The 18971-nt window shown below is 29.1% G+C and overlaps 1 protein-coding gene, 1 long non-coding RNA gene and 1 pseudogene across 4 annotated transcripts; 1 reads left to right on the forward strand and 2 right to left on the reverse strand.

Annotated features, from left to right (window-relative positions):
- Positions 1–1822: 1822 nt before the first annotated feature.
- LOC145046426 (protein XAP5 CIRCADIAN TIMEKEEPER-like) lies at positions 1823–6799 on the reverse strand (annotated as a pseudogene).
- A 1219-nt stretch (positions 6800–8018) lies between these two features.
- Positions 8019–9764, forward strand: LOC144998115 (uncharacterized). Of its 2 annotated transcripts, XR_013660134.1 has the most exons (5): positions 8019–8109; positions 8274–8360; positions 8785–8863; positions 9042–9094; positions 9504–9764. It is a non-coding gene; the product is annotated as an uncharacterized LOC144998115 (long non-coding RNA). The 2 variants fall into 2 exon arrangements; XR_013660133.1 differs by lacking the exon at positions 9504–9764 and having other exon boundaries at positions 9042–9490.
- A 2610-nt stretch (positions 9765–12374) lies between these two features.
- TAFII59 (TATA BOX ASSOCIATED FACTOR II 59) lies at positions 12375–15636 on the reverse strand. Of its 2 annotated transcripts, none has more exons than XM_078995278.1 (12): positions 15503–15636; positions 14737–14894; positions 14568–14654; positions 14261–14471; positions 14028–14131; positions 13812–13949; positions 13653–13748; positions 13415–13539; positions 13204–13336; positions 12996–13118; positions 12787–12901; positions 12375–12690 (listed from the first exon to the last, which is right to left on the reverse strand). In XM_078995278.1, exons 2-12 carry the CDS (start codon positions 14860–14862, stop codon positions 12413–12415), a joined length of 1536 nt encoding a protein of 511 aa, XP_078851404.1. In that variant the 5' UTR covers positions 14863–14894; positions 15503–15636; the 3' UTR covers positions 12375–12412. The 2 variants fall into 2 exon arrangements, with proteins under 2 accessions (XP_078851404.1, XP_078851405.1); XM_078995279.1 differs by having other exon boundaries at positions 12375–12710.
- Positions 15637–18971: the final 3335 nt, after the last annotated feature.

Here is an 18971-nt window from a genome sequence, read left to right on the forward strand (position 1 = left end):
GAGTTTGAAATTTTTACAAAGTAAAATGAAAAATTCTCTATGCTGAGTTTGTAAAAAATTTCTTTAGCATATATTATACCTTTCGTAATTTGACATAAAGTCTTGAAAAAACTATAAGTTCGTTGCTGTTTTCTTTATCTTTTTTGAAAAATAGTTTGGTGTAAAAGTAAATTGATCTAACTATAATTTAATGTGCATTTTAATGTGTATTTAAAGTAAATAACCAAAAAAAAAAAAAAAAAAAGGTTTCCGCAAAATAACCACCAAGTCCGGAATGGGAAATCCCGGACCGATAAAAAAATAGTTTTACTGATAAAAGAAGTAAATTTTTTACTGACATTCCAGATTTCGAATGTCAAGCTGAATCAGAGTTGGAAAAAAAATATATACTGATTTTTAGAACAAATCTAAAATCCAACTAATAATTCTGGATTTTCAAGAAAATAATTTTTTAAAATCTAACAAAAATTTAAACAAACATAGTAAATATAAAATACATATGATAGTATGGTTTAAAATCAAATATTTTATTGAAAAATGGTGATATTAAATATTTTAAAATAAAATAAATGTAAGTAGAGAGATCACTTTAAAAAGAATTGCATAAAAAAGAAGTTCATAATTTGAAGAACAACTCGGAATGTGGCACTTGGGGGAAAATTGTCATTTTTTAAAAACTGAAAAAAAAAAGTATTAAAAAAAAAAACTCATTTATATATAATTGTTAGTTTATTCAATTTCTCTTGTGTTAGATGATGGTGAAAGAAAGGAGATGGCAGAAATGGTGGTGGTGAATGGATTAGAGTCGGTAGAAAGAGAGAAAGGGAAGCCGATGATGATGGCAAACGGATTATGGTTTTAGTAAAAGAGATGAGTTAAAAGTAGCAGACGAGGTGGCTAGTTTTTAGGCTTCAATATGTAAAGTTTTAAACCCTTACCGATTGAAGCATTGAAGGATAAAAGGTAACTATGTAATTTAACTTTTGTGTAAAATGGACTAAAGAGATGACACATGGCAGCTAGGACTCTTTTATTAGGATACTAGGTTATAACCTGTAGGAATCACGGTTACAAAATTACTTACTTCAAATGGTAAAATTTTACATGATAATTTGATGATATAATGATAACATTACTATATAAAAGGTTGATAAATAAATAAATTATACTACATATGGACAATAAACTAATATTATTACCATATTGGTTAAAATGAATAACATATGCGAGAGATATCACATGAGATGATGATGCAATAGACATTTTTACTTTTTGGATTTTCTGTCATCTAAGTATAATTTACTATAATATACTTATAAGATAATAAAAAATGAACATTACCCTTTTTTCCTTGTAAGTAAAAAAAATGAAAAAAATTAGACTTTTTGTTATAAAACTCTTATAACAGAAAAGTATGATGCTATAATATGCTAATTAGACATTTACGAAAGTACATTGCTATTTTTGCATTTAAAGGGATGCATAAATAAATGAAAAAAATTCCATGGTAGTTTTGTAAATCTATTTTAATTGCAACAAATCATCCACTATTAGAGGTAAAATAAATGAAAAAAATAAACTTCCTTTTATGAAAGTGTTACAACAGAAAAATATGATGTGATAAACAACCAACAAATACAGTGCATAATTGGTTCGCTTGCATCCCATTTACTGTCCTTTTTGCACAATGTGCTTGTTCTTCTCATACCAGCCACTCTCAAAAACTTTACTAACATATTACTATCAATCAAACAAAGTCAATATATAAATTTTACCATATATTAATCCTTATATTAATTTTGTTTTTCTATAACAAAATTTTCTACAAAGTGGATTTTGGCTACATTATAAAATCTAGATAATCAAATTAAACATTATTACCTCATTTTTTTCTATGGTTGCATCAATCGTTCGCACATCTTCATGCATATGCATATCAAAGTGGAAAAGTTGTACATATTAAAAAGTAATATATATATATATATATATATATATATATATATATATATATTATTGCAAGAAGTTCAAACTTGATACTCCAATTATTAATAATAATAATAATAATAATAATAATAATAATAATAATAATATATAAAATGAAAAAAATGCTAACCACTTTTTCCGCTAGCTTTGTTCATAGAAATCGTGTTGCTAAAAAAATAGACGATAGCTATTTATTAGTATCATTTTAATTTTTTTTTTTAATTTGGATTAATTTTTTTAAAACGATGAATGTTACATTATTACATACATATGGAATAATGAGATCCTCTTTCACATATGAAAGATTTTCAACTGAAGCTATTCATATTTCTCTAAATTAAATTTCAAGTTATTGCCAAACTGTCTGTAAAAACTCACCAATTGTATCCCTTTTCTAACCTAAAACCATGAGGGGGTAAAATGGTAATTTAGCCATATTTTAGAACATAAGAAATTAAGAATTCTCTGCATGACTCTTTGATGTCCTGCACCATCCCAGTAACTATAAGTGATTTCAAGAGCCTCATCTGTAATGTAATTAACATATGATTTAGAACTTAAAGGACATAGTTTTTTTTAGATTAATAAAATATAAGATAAAGTTTTATAATATTAAATTACTTTTTCATGTTCAGCTTGCTCCTCTGTCTCCCTCTCACTAAAGGAGTATGCTTCACACTATGATAGTGACAATTAATCAACAAAACAAATAAGATTTATAAACGTTTTTATTTTATTATTTGAGAGTTTTCAATCAAACCTATCGGGCAAAAAGGTAGTTTCTATTGCCAGATCTTTGCCAAAGCCTCTACAACCAAACGTATTTGATTCTTGTTTTTCTGTATATACATAAGAACATTAATTTAAGTTAATGAGTATTAAAAAGAGAAGTATTTGATTAAATGAACTGAAAATAATGAAAAACAAACTAAACATATGCTTACTATCCTTACTGTCTTCTTCTTCTTCTTCCTCGTTTTCAATATCTTCAGAAAAAAGATAGCTATGGGTTAGCTTTGATTTTCTGCTTTTTTTGTTTTTGTAATTGAAGCTCCTCTTCCCTAAAGTAATGCAAAAATATAAAATTAGCAATTAAGAATGAATATTAACTATAAACATGAAAATATACAAATGTTAATGACTTAATGTTACTCATTCTTGTTGTAGCTTTAAGTTTCTCTTTTTCTTCTTCTTCAATCTCGACTCGAATGTTAACCCTCTGTATGCAAGTATAGTTTAGTGAAATTCAAAGTTGTTTTTGTAAGTAGTAAGTAGAGTGAAAGGAGAAAGAATGTTTGAATCGGTGACTAACCTATTCAACATATTGATCCCTTATGACAGGCCCAACTGTTTCCTTCTTGAAAGCAGTCTTAAGAATCTGATCAGATTTATAATCTCAACCAAATTAAAATTAACCCCCAAAACACTCGAGAATAGATGGATGACATTGATAAAGATATAATGGGACCTTAATACATTACAGAACCTCAGGTAATTGACCGATAACAGTAAAATCATGACCGTCAAATTTACACTTTACAGGCTTATGCTACCCTTAGCTAGGGTAAATTGCAATCTATTGAATTAGGGCATAGAATTCAGTATGGATATACAACAACTGATTGCAAGATGCACATGTAGATGCATGGATATACAACAAATTGGATGTATGTGTTGATTCATGGCCATATGGCCCAAATCTACTTCATAGCCTTTAAGCTAGTGTCCAGTACATTCTTTAAGAATCAAATTCTGATACCTTTGTATACGGTCCTTTAACATACATATTTCCCAGCCAAGTTCTTTCAAATACGATGCATACTTGACAATCGATTCAGTAAATTCACCCACTGACCTATACATCATTAAAAAGAACAGTAAAAATCGCAAACCCAAAATCTTGAAATTTCATAGACCCGTATGTATTGATCAAAGCAATAGGAAAACATAATCAAGAAAATCGATAAGAATGGAACATGATTATGTAAAATACTTCTACACTAAATGGAAAAGTAAAAAAAAAAATTATAAAAAATAAAATGCACTTCAATCGGTCTCAATCAGACTCTCTCGAACTATTCACCGATGCCAAAATCAAAACCTTTAATTGGATTCCATATGACCATTCATTTAGAAAAAAAAAAAAAAAAAACAAAAAAACAAACTTGCGTCCAATCAGTTCGTGTAGGAGTTAAATATCCATACGGACCTTTACTGCTTGTGTAAACTTGCAAAAAAAGTGAAAATGAAGTTGCGACTGCCTAAGATCTTTGGGTTGAGAAAGATAAAAACCTGTAGGTATAGAGAAAGGGTGAGGAAATAACCGATGGTGGTTGTAGTGGAGAAGGAAGCGCCTATAAAAAGCAGCAAATGGAGATAAGGATAAAGATGATTAAACTTAAACTGCCCAAAATCGGCTGCTAAATTGTAAGGAATAAGATTTGGTATTGAATGTAATTGAAATTAATTGAATGGGCGGGAAAAAATTGGGTAAATAGGTGGAGAAAATGACACGTGTCATTTTGCTTGTGTATAAGGAGGACACGTGGCGTTTAAGGGATGTTTTTTATTAAGTATACTAGGTTATAACCCATGGACATCACGGGGAAGAAATATAAAGCAATCACTTTCAATTATTAATGTATTATAGCATCCTACTTTCATTTTTTTTCTATAAAGGGATTGTATTTTTTGGAAGCATAATGGTAACATGAAGACATGAAAGTAAGATGATATACTAAACAAACTAATGGGTTGCAAATAGTTGAGAAACAAATGGCACATTCATTTAAAAGACTTAGAATTAACTAAAAGTGTAAAATTTGTTTTGTTTAAAAGAATAAGTTTGTAGAAAAAGAAACCAATTTCAAGAAACAATCATTAGAAAATTAGTATAACCATAACTATGTTTTCTATTACTACAATATTGTACTTGTTAGCGTAAAAGAAATCACCAAAATTTGATGCTGCCACTAAAGAAAAACAAAAGAAAATAAACAAAATTGATTGGTTTATTTTTTTTATAAATTCAATACAAATGAAACTTAAAATAAGCAATTTATTATTATTGTAATTTTTACACATAAGAATGCAGGGAAGTGGATATAAGAAAAGGATAAAATGCATATCTTAAACTTAGGAACATCTACGACCTAACATTAATAATGCAAAAGGTTAGGAAAGGTAAATTAAATCTATTTTTATTAAGAATTTTTTAACAGCGTAACTATTATTTTACCACCGGCTTTGTAGAGGTTGGAAATTTTTAGTACTATTCTAATCCTATATGAAAAATGTAGTAAAGAAAGATATTATCTAAAATAATAGCACTTTTTGATGCATAAAATGAAGAAGGAAGTCAGTTAAGCAATATAAAAGGTAACATATGTAGGTAATCTTAGTCCATGGTAAAATGGATAAGCAATAACCTTTTTATTTTTGACTTCACATGAATTGCCGATGTCCTACTTTACCATTGGATTACCATTGTTAAAAATTGGGTATTACTAAACTAAACAATTTACTTAGTTTGTGTTTGTGTCGCAAAGTTTTGGAAAATTATATTGAAAAGACTTGGTATGTTTTTTTATATTGCATCAAATAGTTGACATGCAATACAAAAATACATAAGAAACGTCATGTGTATAAAACAACAGAAAACATGCAATCCAAAAACATATAACATATTCCAGCTGAGTACGGAAGAAGTGATGAAATAACTGGAATATTAGGTAATAGGCAAATTAGACAACTATGTTATGCAAAACCAAGTCAGACACAAAATTCAGAAAATAAAAACATATATAATTTAAAATAAAAGCTACAAAACAACATATTTTGATAATGTTTGTGTTTAATAGAGGGGAATCACTTACTTTCTTTCTTATTTGTTCTTTCTCATTTGGTTTTCTTAAATTCAATTCCATGTTATAGACTGTGAGATTGCAAACAGATGGATTAGCATCTGGTTGAACTTACAAACAGATATATAAATATATAATAACCAAAATATTAAAAAATTAACAAATTTTTAAGACATGTATTAAATACTATACCTCAAGTAAACCAACATTGAGTCCTTTTGCAAGCTTTAATGTTTCATAACTTGACACAACATCATGTCCGACAAATTTATCATTATGCCCAGATAAACCATTTCTCTGTTTTTCTTAATTGGACAATAAATAAAATGTGATTGCTAAAAATTCAGTTTTTTACTGTAAAGACCCATTACGAAAACAGTTGATGTTGGGCAATAATGCTATATTTGGTGAAAAAATAATTAGTATGCATCATTGAGGCATTTCATCGAGCGTGTAAAGTGCAAATGAGTTTTCTACTAAACTCATAAGTATAAATGGGATCCCTTATTCTCTTTCACCAACTTGATGATCTATACTAAATATTTCCCATCAAAATCATCAACAAATGACTGAATTGTGGACCGAATTTGATCCAATTGACAAAGTTGCAAATATTTTAGCGCCATAATCCTAGAATTCAAGGGAAAATCAACCCCCTCTCGCTCCCTTTTGAACTCCTTGAGTATTATGGAAAACATAATTAAGACTATGGAAGGGTACATACCGATCTCTGAGATGAATTCCGAAATAGCGAATGAGATGTCTTTTCCTTTTTGTCTATATCAGTGGAATGAAGAAAATAGAAGATACCTGCACAGTAAATTGAAAACCAAACTACAACAAATCTACCAATCTTATGGAATTAGTTAAATAAAAACATGTTATTGTTATCATAGTGTCAATTGTATTTTATTGACAACTTCGTTGTCACTTCGAAAGTTTCCAGATCCCATCTTGGCTCCTCCATTTGCAAGTTAGACACGTCTCCTTAAGCCCTAGGGTTTACAATGACACCCCTAAACATTCAAAGTTGAGATGAATAAGCCGAGAAGATGGGTTCTATTGATTTACAACCAAAGGGAGTTAGGTATTTTGAAATCAAATTTAGAATCATGGGACCGAGATTTTAGGCAAGATATAGTTAAAGATTTTAATATAGATTACTGATTTTCCGTGATTGATTGAATTAAAGAATTGAGCTGAAAAAGTTTTAAGCGGTTTGAATTGAAGTGAAAAAGTTTTAAGCGGTAAAAGCTGCAAAACAACTTGGGCGGGAAAGTTTTTTGTTAATTGCTTCTTATAATGCCAAGTGGCAGATTCTTAGTCTAAAAATTAGACAAGTGGATTTTAGGAGAGGTTTATATATATATATATATATATATATATATATATATATATATATATATATATATATATATATATATATATATATATATATATATATATAGTAGTTTATAACCTGTGGGCACCACGGATTATAAAGGTAAAAATAATTTTAATTAAATTATAAAGTAAATATAGAGCAATGATAAAAAAAATTAATAATTTAATAAATTAGGCAATAGATATTATAAATAAATTTTTTGTTGATGTTTTGATATGTGTAAAATGGAGGAGTGAATTAGTGGAAATTTAATTAATGGGGAAAAACCTTAGAATGACAAGTGACAAATAATTAATGTGAAACTCTAATTGATTGACATGTGACAATGTAAACCTCTCTAAAATGTCACATGTCCTTATAAACAGCTGCATTCCACGTGTCATGTTCTCCTATTTTTTTAGAAACTAGGTGTGAAACTCGTGTATTACACGGGTTGATTAAAAAAAATTAAACATTAAAGTGTAAATAAAAAATATTTTTTAATGTATAAATTTAAAATAAGGAAAAACATATTTATTGCAATTCAATATCTTATATATGATATTTAATACTTTACATATATAAGTATATGACTTTAATTTTAAAAAATGAAACAAACCAAAATTTAACAAGTGGATAATATTTATTTCAAAATTTCCATAAAATAACAAGTATCAAAACTCATGAGAAATTGATATGTACCAAAAAAAAAAAAAAAAAAAAAAAAAAAAAAAAAAAAACTTATTTTATTACATTTATTAAGGAGGATTTATTCCCGCCCACACCCTTACTAAAGAATTAAACAAAAAAAAAGTCATAACTCGACATCTTCGCCTCCTACTCTTGAATCTTCATTTTCATTCCTGAAAATAACGAAATATATATATAGCCGGAAATTTGGTATACCATGATCTCTTAAAATCAAGGATATAATGAGATTGATTTCTTTCTAAATGCAAGAAATCAGCAACTAAATTGTATCAAAATTTGTATTTGATGGATTAGGGCTTCAGTACGTCTGACATGCCGATATTTTTAATCATTTTTTTTTTTTTTTGCCACAGACGAAGTGAAGGAAGCTATGAAATAGAGCCCTAAAGACATCAAAAAACTTTAATCCTTCACCGTTGCTCCAACATCGGTTATTATTGGTAAGATTTGGATTTTTTACTTAATTTCTCTGCTATGATTTCACGATTTTGCATCTTGATTTCTCCTACGATTTCATAGTTAATGGGTTTGATTTCAATGATTAGATATGGCTTTTCCATAAAGTTACATTCTTGGTCTTGTGGCCATTTACACGTCATATGGATTGTTCTTAGTCAAGCTAAGGATGATCCTGTTGTTCTTATATATGCTTAGGGTGGAAGACTGTAAGGCTTTTTGTTTGCTTTTTTGTGATTTTAGTATATTCCAAATTTTAGGCGTTATTGAGGTGTGGCCGAATTTAATTTGGAACTTTCTTTTTTATGCTTTGCATCTTGCAAAGGTTTAATGATTGTTGTATCTGCTTTCAAAATTCTTATTTGTACATACAAATCCAATATTTTTCTTTTCTTACTTAATTTGTAGATCGAATATTCTATTTTTTCCACTGGCTAAACACACAAGGAACTTTCTAGCAGATCCAAGTTATATATTGATGGTGCAGGTTAGTGTTCCCTTTTGCACCAATTCAATCTTCTTTAAGTTGATTGGTTGTGTCTACCATGTGTTTTTTTTTTTTTTTTTTTTTTTATTTATTGAAGCAATTGATTAATTTAAAATCAAAATTCACATGTATTAGATATTTTAGTTTGGCATCTGGTTTATTGGTTTCATAATTGCAGGTTTTTCTGGTTGAATTCATCGAGGTTGAAGAAACAGTCAAACAAGATTCAAAGTTGTACAATAGTACCTTAGAGATATGTTTTATATATTTGTTAGAATAAATGAGACTGCAACTTTTAATTATATAGTACATAAATGACAAAAACATATGGTTCCCTATAAAAATTCAATTTTATAATTGCATTATTTTTGTACATCATATTCTAACAAATATATAAAATGGTTTTATTTAGTGGAGTCACCATAAAGAAAATGGTTTTATTTAGTGGAGGAAGTAATTGTTCGCCGATGTACATGTCTAGGAATCAATCCATACATCCCAATGTCTTTCTTTCCCCATTTCATAACTCATAAGGATGTTGTAGTTATCAGACAAGATGAAACCATTCTATTTATTCTCTTTTTACTTTCCTTATTTGATGGAATGTGATGAAATTAAATTACTTTTTGTGACTTTGCAGATGGATGACTAAGAAGAGCATGCTGTATTTCAGTCTTGAGTTTTCTTACTTTGTGTGTTAGATTGCTATTGTATTATGTTAAAATTCCAACTTAAAAGATTTTGTTGGCGATGAGTCAATGCTCAGCTTCACTACATGTTTGCAATATGTGGTGGTTGCAAGAGTACTTGACATAACTTTAATTATCCTGAGCCATATGTTCAGTGGTGGAGAGATATGGGTATCTGATAAGATTATATATTTTAATGTGAAATCTCTATTTACTTCCAAGTCACGATGAAAAGATGAAAATGCCCTTATAGAATTTTTGTCCATTTAACGTTGCACGTCGGGGTTAAAATAGAAAACCTTAAGAAACTACTCCTTTTTACGTGGTACATCTTTTATGACATACATCTTAAAAATATATGTGCCACCATGGTATTATTCCTGATGATATGACTGGATTGTTCATATATAAACATACTATTGTCTATTAATTTAAATTTCACATCAAATGTAATCATTTTGTTATTTTGCTGTAAATAACATATTTCTTAGTTTAATTTCCATCAGCTCATGTTTTGATATGTGTTCATATTTTTTATGATTATCCTTAAAGCGTGCTTATATTTTTCGAATATTTACATCACAAATTCTAAAATGAGTGTGTTATTAACTATTACTATGTGTATCAAGTTTAAAAGTTGTTTTACGTTGCAGATCCATATAGTCAGTGTTGTAAAACTCACCGAGTTGACCGATTACTTCTCTGAGTACTCGCTACTCGGCCCCTTACCGAGGCAAGTTTCAGAATCTCGAGTACTTCCCGATCGGTCCTTTACCGAACTGAGAAATGTTGTAAAACTCGGTCAACTCTTTGATATATATATATATATATATATATATATATATATATATATATATATATATATATATATATATATATATATATATATATATATATATATATATATATATATATATATATTAAATTTTCAATAATTACTCACGAAGTGAGATCATTATGTATTTTTTAGTTTTTGTGCATTCATATTTATCTAATTTTGTTATATATTTCAATTAGCTTATGGTTTTAACTTGTTATTTTTACATATATACTTTCCCTAAAAAAATTTCTACATGTATTAACTAATCCGAGTACTCGCTACTCGGTAGTCAACCGAACAGATACCAAGTAACGAGTTCTACAACCTTGCGTGTAGTATACAGATTATAACCTAGTGTCGAATGTAGATGTAGATGTAGAGTTTCATATTTCATGTTATTGGTTTTCATATTTGAATTAGGATAGAAGGAGTGGCTATAGGATAAGTGGGGGCTCCTAAAATATAGTGACATTGGCTTGAGCGCCTTCCGACGGTTACACCCAAAACCTTTTCCACTTAAGAAAAAAACCTTATATTCACGCTTTCAACCTTCTAATTTATAATACTCATGCATGTATTGTACAATCATCGTTATTCAACGATATATTAAACGGAACTACGCCCAAGTATCCATTTCATGTCAACAAAGTACAAATACATGCATGAGTATTATCTTGTTGATAGGATATAGTCCATTGATGATACTTTTGTGCAAATATTTGCATATCCAAACGATGATACAGGAAAAAAGTTCGACAGCACAAGAATAAACAAAGAACATAGAACGGATGTTCTCAGAAGCTATTGGATTATAGTACAAAACCTGCACAGACAATACACTATGAAAAAAATAGAAATATAATTTATGCTTACATCGTAAAATAATGTAATTTTAAAAGACAAAGGTCTAACAAAATATCCTTTTTATGAATTTTAACTTCCAACCAACCAATCAAAAATGTCTAAAAGTAAATCAAAATACTTTTCAAGAATTGTATTGCTAAAAGTAGGGTTGTTTACTATTTGGATAAAACTGAATTTTCTAATTGGACAATTTGGATTGGACTATTGGATTTGAATATTCTGATTTTTGGATTGGTGTTCAACAAAACCGAATTATTATTTTGAATTTTGAATTGGTTTTGATTTATAAAATAAAAATTGAATAAAAATTCATTATTTATTTATTTATATTATCTATAACTATTTATTAATTTTATAATTTAATTTTCAAATAAGTTAAAAAGGTTTCACCCAATAAAAATTATTAATATGTTTTTTCTCTAAAAAGTTATTTATATATTAAATATTAAACTATAATATGCCTTCTTAGTAGTTATTTATAAATTCAAAATTACAACTAAATAATTTTTTTTACTTCTTTTGTAAAAGTTAGATAATATTATAATTATATAACATTTTAACATGTTTTGGTTTTTAAAAACCAAATTATAAAAATTAATCCAAACGAATTATAATAGGATTAGATTGGTTCGGATTTGAATTTAGTTGGACATATTTAAATTCATATTCTGAAAACCAATCTATTTAATTGGATCGGGTTAAACCGATCCATCCAAATGAACACCCTAATTATATATTATTATTATTATTATTATTATTATTTAGTTGTATGGTTTTATTTTGATGTTTTTGTAATTGTATTTTTTAATATAATGTTATTGTTAAATTTTTATTTGTTCAATTTTCATAAACATTTTTATTTTAATATATTCGTTGTTAATCTCTATTTATTTAAATTTTTTAATAATATAAAAAATATAAAAGATTGTGTAAACAAAAAAAGATGAGCATTTCCAACTTCCATGTGCAATGAGGAATGGAGGGATGAAAAGATACCTTTCATCGTCTAATCTTGTTTGGTAATTTTTCTATATTTTATATTTTACACTTAATATCATCGCTTTTTTTTCAAATAAAAAAATAACATGAACTCAGAACAAGTCCTAACCAACTAACAACCACATCATACAATCAACCACAAACAAACAAAGTTCATTAACTAACTAAACAAGCATATCATAAAAATAGAGACATCTCAGGAGAAGGAATGAATGACATAATACCTTCACCAAACAATTCAAACAACGACACAACAAGTTTCCCTGAATTCAAATCATCTCTCCACACTTGATTCAGATACGCAGGCGTCCTCCTCACTCCTTTTCCTTTTATTCTTCCTCCTTTGACACGTGGACTTTCTCCTTCTATTTCACCTTCAACATCTTCTGTAACAACCACCATTGGGGACCCCTTTTCCTTCTCTTCCACCTCTTCCTCATTCCCCTTTCCTTTATCTTCATTATAATAAATAACCCTAATTGTTAAACTCCCACATTCATGTTTATCAAAAAATTATATATTTTAAAAAAAAAAAAAAAAAAATTACTTACGTGTTTCACTTGTACCAATAACCTGGAATTTTGACCTCAAAACATTGTCCGCATGTTGCGAGGGTAAAACCGGAAAAAGCTTCAGCAAATTGTATACAGATCGACCCGAAGCACGCTGTGAGAAAAACAAATTACACAAATCAAAACTTATAAATTTTTACCAAAAAAAAAATAATAATAAATTTGTTTTTGTTTTTTTTAAAACCGACCAATAATGCACCATATACACGCCAAGCTTCATGTCGTGTTATTTCCTTTTGTTTATTTTCAGTAATCATTTCTTCAACAAACCCTAAATAAGACTCAAGGTCAGGTAAAATATAGCGCCGAACCTGCAAAATATTTACAACTGTAAAAATTTAATCTACAAAAAAAAATTAAAAAAATGTAACGTTTTTTATTTATTTATTTATTTACCACATGAGGTCCAAGAGCTGTGAGTCCTTGTATAGCACCATAATGTTGAGTTAATGTTTGTTTTCGATCCGAAAATGATTTATGTAATGTTCTCGTTAAACGTGTCTGAAGATCACCATAACTATGCCCAAACCTGTAAAATAATATTAATAATAAATCCACTTAGAATATTAATTAATAATGATTAAAAAAAAAAAAAAAAAGGTTTCACCTTTTACATATAGTGGCAACAAGATTGGCACTAAAGTCTCTAAGCTCCCAGTGATTGTCGGCGATTCGATTTCCTAATCTTCTAGCAACAATACACGTTACGACAGGTGGCATTAATTGGTGCAACTGTAAAAATCACGCAACATATTTGATATTAGATGAAAATATATAATATTTTATTTTATTAATTATTAATAATAATAACTAAACAAGAATAAAAATAATTAAGACTCGCTTACATAAGGTTCGATGTGAATGTGCGGGTTTTGTAGAAGACTCCAAACGAGTCGCATTAGAGCAAAAAGCAGGTGGAAATTATTTAGACCACGAGAAACCTGAAAAATTTTATTAAATCGGTGAAATTAATAAATAAATTTTTAAAGAAATTTATTATTTACCTCGTCTTCTATAAAGCAAGTGAAGTAAGGAACTAAAGGATGGAGTCCAGAGTCTGTGGCTAAACTCATTAGAGCTTCCTTGAAGAGATCAGTATCAGGTGTATTTACTGCAAGCTCTGTGATTTTATTGAAGTATAACTGTAGGAAAAAAAAAAAAAAAAAATGAATTTTTTTTTGCCATGTCAGCATTGAATTGCCATGTCAGCATTAAATTACCTGAAGCTCTCTAGATAAGACATGTTTTACAGGCAATCGAATATCAACAGGCAATTCATCACTCTTTTGCTCTGGCTTTTTAATGTCTGGAAAAGTGGTAATAACTGCAGATCACCCATAAGATTATCTCCAAATGTCAGCTCTGCGACAGTGAAATAATATATAAAATACAATTAACAAAGAAAAGGGATTTCTGCAGATTATGTTTTATATATATAAAGTTAGAAACAAACCTTCAACAGGAGCATTTTCTGGAATAGCAGGCTGGACACCTTCAATGGCTAGCCAGTGACAGAAGATTGAAGTATCGAGTGGTGCTTTTGGTAATGGAGCTTCAATTACATCTTTAAAATCGACATCTTTGTCATCAATGTAAAATAAATCTTTGTGTCCAAGGGCTCTTTTGAAACGCAAAGGATCTCCAGATGTGAATCCATAGATTGGCTGAACTGACAATAATAATGGCTCAGATTAGGGACAACGAATTATTATTATTATAATCTAGATGAGGAAAAAGGAAATTTTATAAACAAGATTTACCTCAACATTTCTCATGGTGAGTGCGCTATCTACATCATCTGTGGTCAATGTGGTTCTTTTTGAATGATGCATGCATTTGATTGCTTCCTGAAGTTTTAACAAAAGGAACTCAATTGGAATTATAATCTAAAAGGGGGAAAAAGGAACAGTTTTTATAAACAAGAATTACCTGCATTATTTCACGCATTCGGTATTCTACATCAGGAGCAAGGGCTAATGCAGCATCTGGAGACAAATTATTTATGCCAATGCTCTGTGATATGACCTCAACTGTCTCCTGTGGTACGATGCTCATTTTTCTTCTCTTTAATACAGTTTCATCCGACTCTAGGAAATTCAAGAACAACAGAAGAATGATTTTCAAGGAACGCTAATGGCATTACAGAAAAGTAAGAGATTCTAGGGTTCTGTTCTAACTTTAAAAGCAAATTTACAAAACCTGTTGGATAAACTATGAAGAACAACAAAATTGAATATTATCGATTGTTCTGGTTTGAAAAGGAAATCAAAGCATCAAAAGCAGTTGAAAAAACTCGAGGAGACGAACCAGGATAATGAGAATGACAGGCAATTGATTCGCACCGGATATAGTATTTAGCAATTGATGAATCGAAGCTTTAAAAGCAACAAAACCCTAGAAATCGAAGCAGTTGAAGGAGCCAAAAATCAAAATCAACGGTTAAGAGTTGAAATTGAAATCTTACTTGAAGAATAGGTGAAGAACTATAGATGAAAAATGTTACGAAGAAAAGAAGATGTTTTTTTTCTGGTGGACATAAGAAGAAATCAGGAGGATGGCTAATTGAAAGTGTCTGTTCTTGTTAACAAGAACAGCCCGTCTAGGGTTTTACTAAGAACTTTGGTATCGAAACGCAAACAGACGTTATCAAGCTACCGTAAAATTCAAACACAACAAAGTTAGAATGAATGCCTACCTCCTCCTAAACGGTCCCGGAGACTTGATAGTGACGACCGTCGCCGGCTTATTGTGTTCCGACGGTGCTTTATACAATCAAACCGTCAAAAAAATTGCTTCTTTTTTCTCTTTGCCAGAGAAATCATATGGATGCGACTCTTTATATAGCCCAGGTATTGGTAAATTACAATTGAATAGCATTGAATTTCATGGTATGGCAAATTAAGTCCCCCACCTTTCGTACATTTGGACAATATGTATTTTTTTTACCAGCATTTATAAATATAAATATATAATCTATTTCTAAACTAACATTTAATTTCACTTATCAAATAGCTTCTAGTCCAGCGGTATCAGATGATGTCCTCTTTACTTGAGGTCAAGAGTTCAAGTCTCGTTGTGGACGTAGATAGAATTAGATCTTAGTTTGAGAATAGATTATATATTATATTTATCGGTTCAAAAAAATATTTAATTTCACTTATGTCCACGACATGATTTGAACCCTTGATCTCAAAAAAAGAGAACACTACCTAATACCGTTTGATTAGAAGTTTTTTTGTATTTGTTCATGGTGTCAATAAAGCTTGTTGTACCTTGTTGCATTTTGGTATATATATAGTCATTTATGATTTTTTTTTTTTTTTTTTTTTTTTTTTTTTTTTTTTTTTCATATTTAGTCATTTAATTATCTAATGAACATGTTAAGTAGGGTTAATAACATTAAACTTTTTTATGTTCACATAGGACCATTAATATACATATGAACTTTGGGTTAAATTTACAAAAATGGTCTTTAGATTTTGTTGGAATAGACATTTTTGGTCTATTTTTGATTTTTTTTATATATATTAAAGATTTTAAAGAATTGGCCTAATTTATAAAAATGATCCATAAATTTTGTTGAACTTAGATCATTTTTTTACTTTTTAAGCCTAACCTTATGAACATAACATGAATAGTGAACCGAGAATTGGCCAAATTTACAAAACTGATCCCTAGATTTTGTTGAAGTAGACATTTTTGGTCCTATTTTTGATTTTTTATATATATTAAAGATTTAGTGAACTTTAGATTAAATTTACAAAAATGGTCCCTAGATTTTGTTGGAGTAGATACTTTTGGTCTATTTTTGATTTTTTTTTTATATATATTAAAGATTTTAAGGAATTAGCCTAATTTACAAAAATGGTTCATAGATTTTGCTGATCTTGACAATTTTTTACTTTTTAAACTATGAACATAACATGAATATCGACCCAATTTACAAAACTGGTCCCTAGATTTTGTTGAAGTAGATATTTTTGGTCCCATTTTTTATTTTTTATATATACTAAAGACTTCAAGGAATTTGCCTAATTTACAAAAATGGTCCCTAGATTTTGTTGAACTTGATAGTTTTTTATTATATATATATATATATATATATATATATATATATATATATATATATATATATATATATATATATCATCATCATTACCTATATGTTTGAGATTACTACTTTGGTGCACGTCATTGAGGTGCTTATTTCCTCCAATAAATAAAATTATGCCGGTAATTTTAACATATATGTCTATATACTCTCCTCCAATAAATAAAAGTGTGCCGACAACTTTTAACATATATCTTTATTTACTCTATTTTTTGGCATTATAGTTGTAGGCTTAGGTTATGGCTGCTAGGCTTAGGTTGTAAAGATGTGTCGTTGTTCTACTTTTCCAATTTTTGGTCCAATTGATGTCTCCTTTTGTGGTCACTTTTGTTTTATTGTGAACCGATAAAAGTTGTGATTTATTACCGTTTTACTTTTGTTTTATTCTTGACTAATAAAATTTGGGCTTTATTACCGTTTACCTGGTGCTTATCCCAAACAGTTTTCTCCCCACGCAGTTAATTTTGCAATTCTTTGCTACACCGCCTATAGTGATACGTGTTGGAGCTGTATGTTGTCTAAGATATGGTCCAATTAAACTAAACGGTTTAACTTTTTGCCCAATTAAATCAATTGGTGTTTATTGTTTCTGATATTTATTTATTTGTTGGCTTTTTTTGCCTTTTCACATTACAAGATTGAGATTCTATTGAATTCGTTGCTTCAATCTTCTTAGATCTGCGTACTTATTCCGAGGGTTACTTATTCTGAGGGTTTATAAAGGTTCGAATTTGTTGTGCAGCAGGATTTTGTGCATGCTAATTAGGAGGACCGAAGGTATGAATGCCAGTTCTATTTCTGTCTTTTTTTTTTTTTTTTTTTTTCCTTTTCACATTACAAGAGTTGAGATTCTATTGAATTCGTTGCCTCAATCTTCTTAGATCTGCCTACTTATTTCGAGGGTTTTACTTATTTTGAGGGTTTATAAAGGTTCGAATTAGTTGTGCAGCAGGATTTTGTGCATGCTAATTAGGAGGACCGAAGGTATGAATGACAGTTCTATTTCTGTGCCATTTGAGTATTTTTTGTATATTTTCTTTCTCCAATTGTTCACGATGTTGCTATTACATGAAAAGTGTTGTCATGTTTCTTCTTTTACCCTGATTTCAAATGGTTTTCCTTATAGTTTTTACAAAACATGTTAGCCAATTTACTAAAAGTCTATATAAATCTAATGGGTTATGCTATTTTTTAGGTTAGTAATATTTGTTTTGTTGCTTATGTTATTCATCTGTTTTTATTGCAAAAGGTTGATAAATCTATCATGAAGGATGTTCAGCCTTCTTTGGAGTTTGAGGATAGGAAAGCATATAGGAAACGTGTTATTTTAAGATGGAAACAACAAAGACTTGAACAGAAAAAAAAATTACATAAGGAAATCTATTTCAAAGCAAGAAAATCGTAAAAATAAGCATAATTTTGCCGGTCATGCAACAGGTAGAGGTCTATTAAAGTTCATTCCTGTTGTTGCTGATATCTTACCTTACGTTCCTGACTGTCATCATTGTGGTGCTTTAAAGTTCTATTCAGAAACATCTGGTTTTTGTTGTTTAGATGGCAGTGTTGTCTTGTATAGTAATCACCTTCCAACAGTCATGATTGAACTACTAACTTCAGACTGTCACGAAACAAAGGTTTTTAGAACATATATTAGAACATATAATAACCATTTCGCTTTTACATCCTTAGGTGTTACATCTGATCCTAATTTCAATAAGAGAGACAGCGGGATTTATACTTTTAGAGTTCAAGGTCAGATGTATCATTTTATTAATGGTTTATACTCTGAAAATGACCGACATAAAAATCTGCAGTTATATATTCATGATACTGAACATGAGATCCAAAATAGGTTAATGGTTTGTCCACTGATATGTGAAACTCTGGTTCAGAAGTGTATAAAATATCTTCAACATAATCCGTACGCTTATTTTTTTCGGAATTTGAAGAATATTGGAGACTTAGATACTTATAAGATTGTTCTTAAAACTGTTGTTGTTCAAGACCAAAGAGTCTATAATAAACCTGATGTATCACAGGTTGCTGCAATTTG

Source organism: Lactuca saligna, chromosome 5 (assembly GCF_052625555.1).
Source record: "Lactuca saligna cultivar CGN05327 chromosome 5, ASM5262555v1, whole genome shotgun sequence".
NCBI classification, from domain to species: Eukaryota; Viridiplantae; Streptophyta; class Magnoliopsida; order Asterales; family Asteraceae; genus Lactuca; species Lactuca saligna.

What these genes read in the sequence shown, in the direction of transcription:
- TAFII59 (XM_078995278.1), bottom strand. Translation starts at nt 14,862, where the DNA reads ATGAGCATCGTACCACAGGAGACAGTTGAGGTCATATCACAGAGCATT. An exon ending in TCACCATGAGAAATGTTGAG is followed by an intron (nt 14,472 to 14,567) that starts GTAAATCTTGTT and finishes TTGTCAGTTCAG; the next exon opens with CCAATCTATGGATTCACATC. An exon ending in ACATTCACATCGAACCTTAT is followed by an intron (nt 13,540 to 13,652) that starts GTAAGCGAGTCT and finishes TGATTTTTACAG; the next exon opens with TTGCACCAATTAATGCCACC.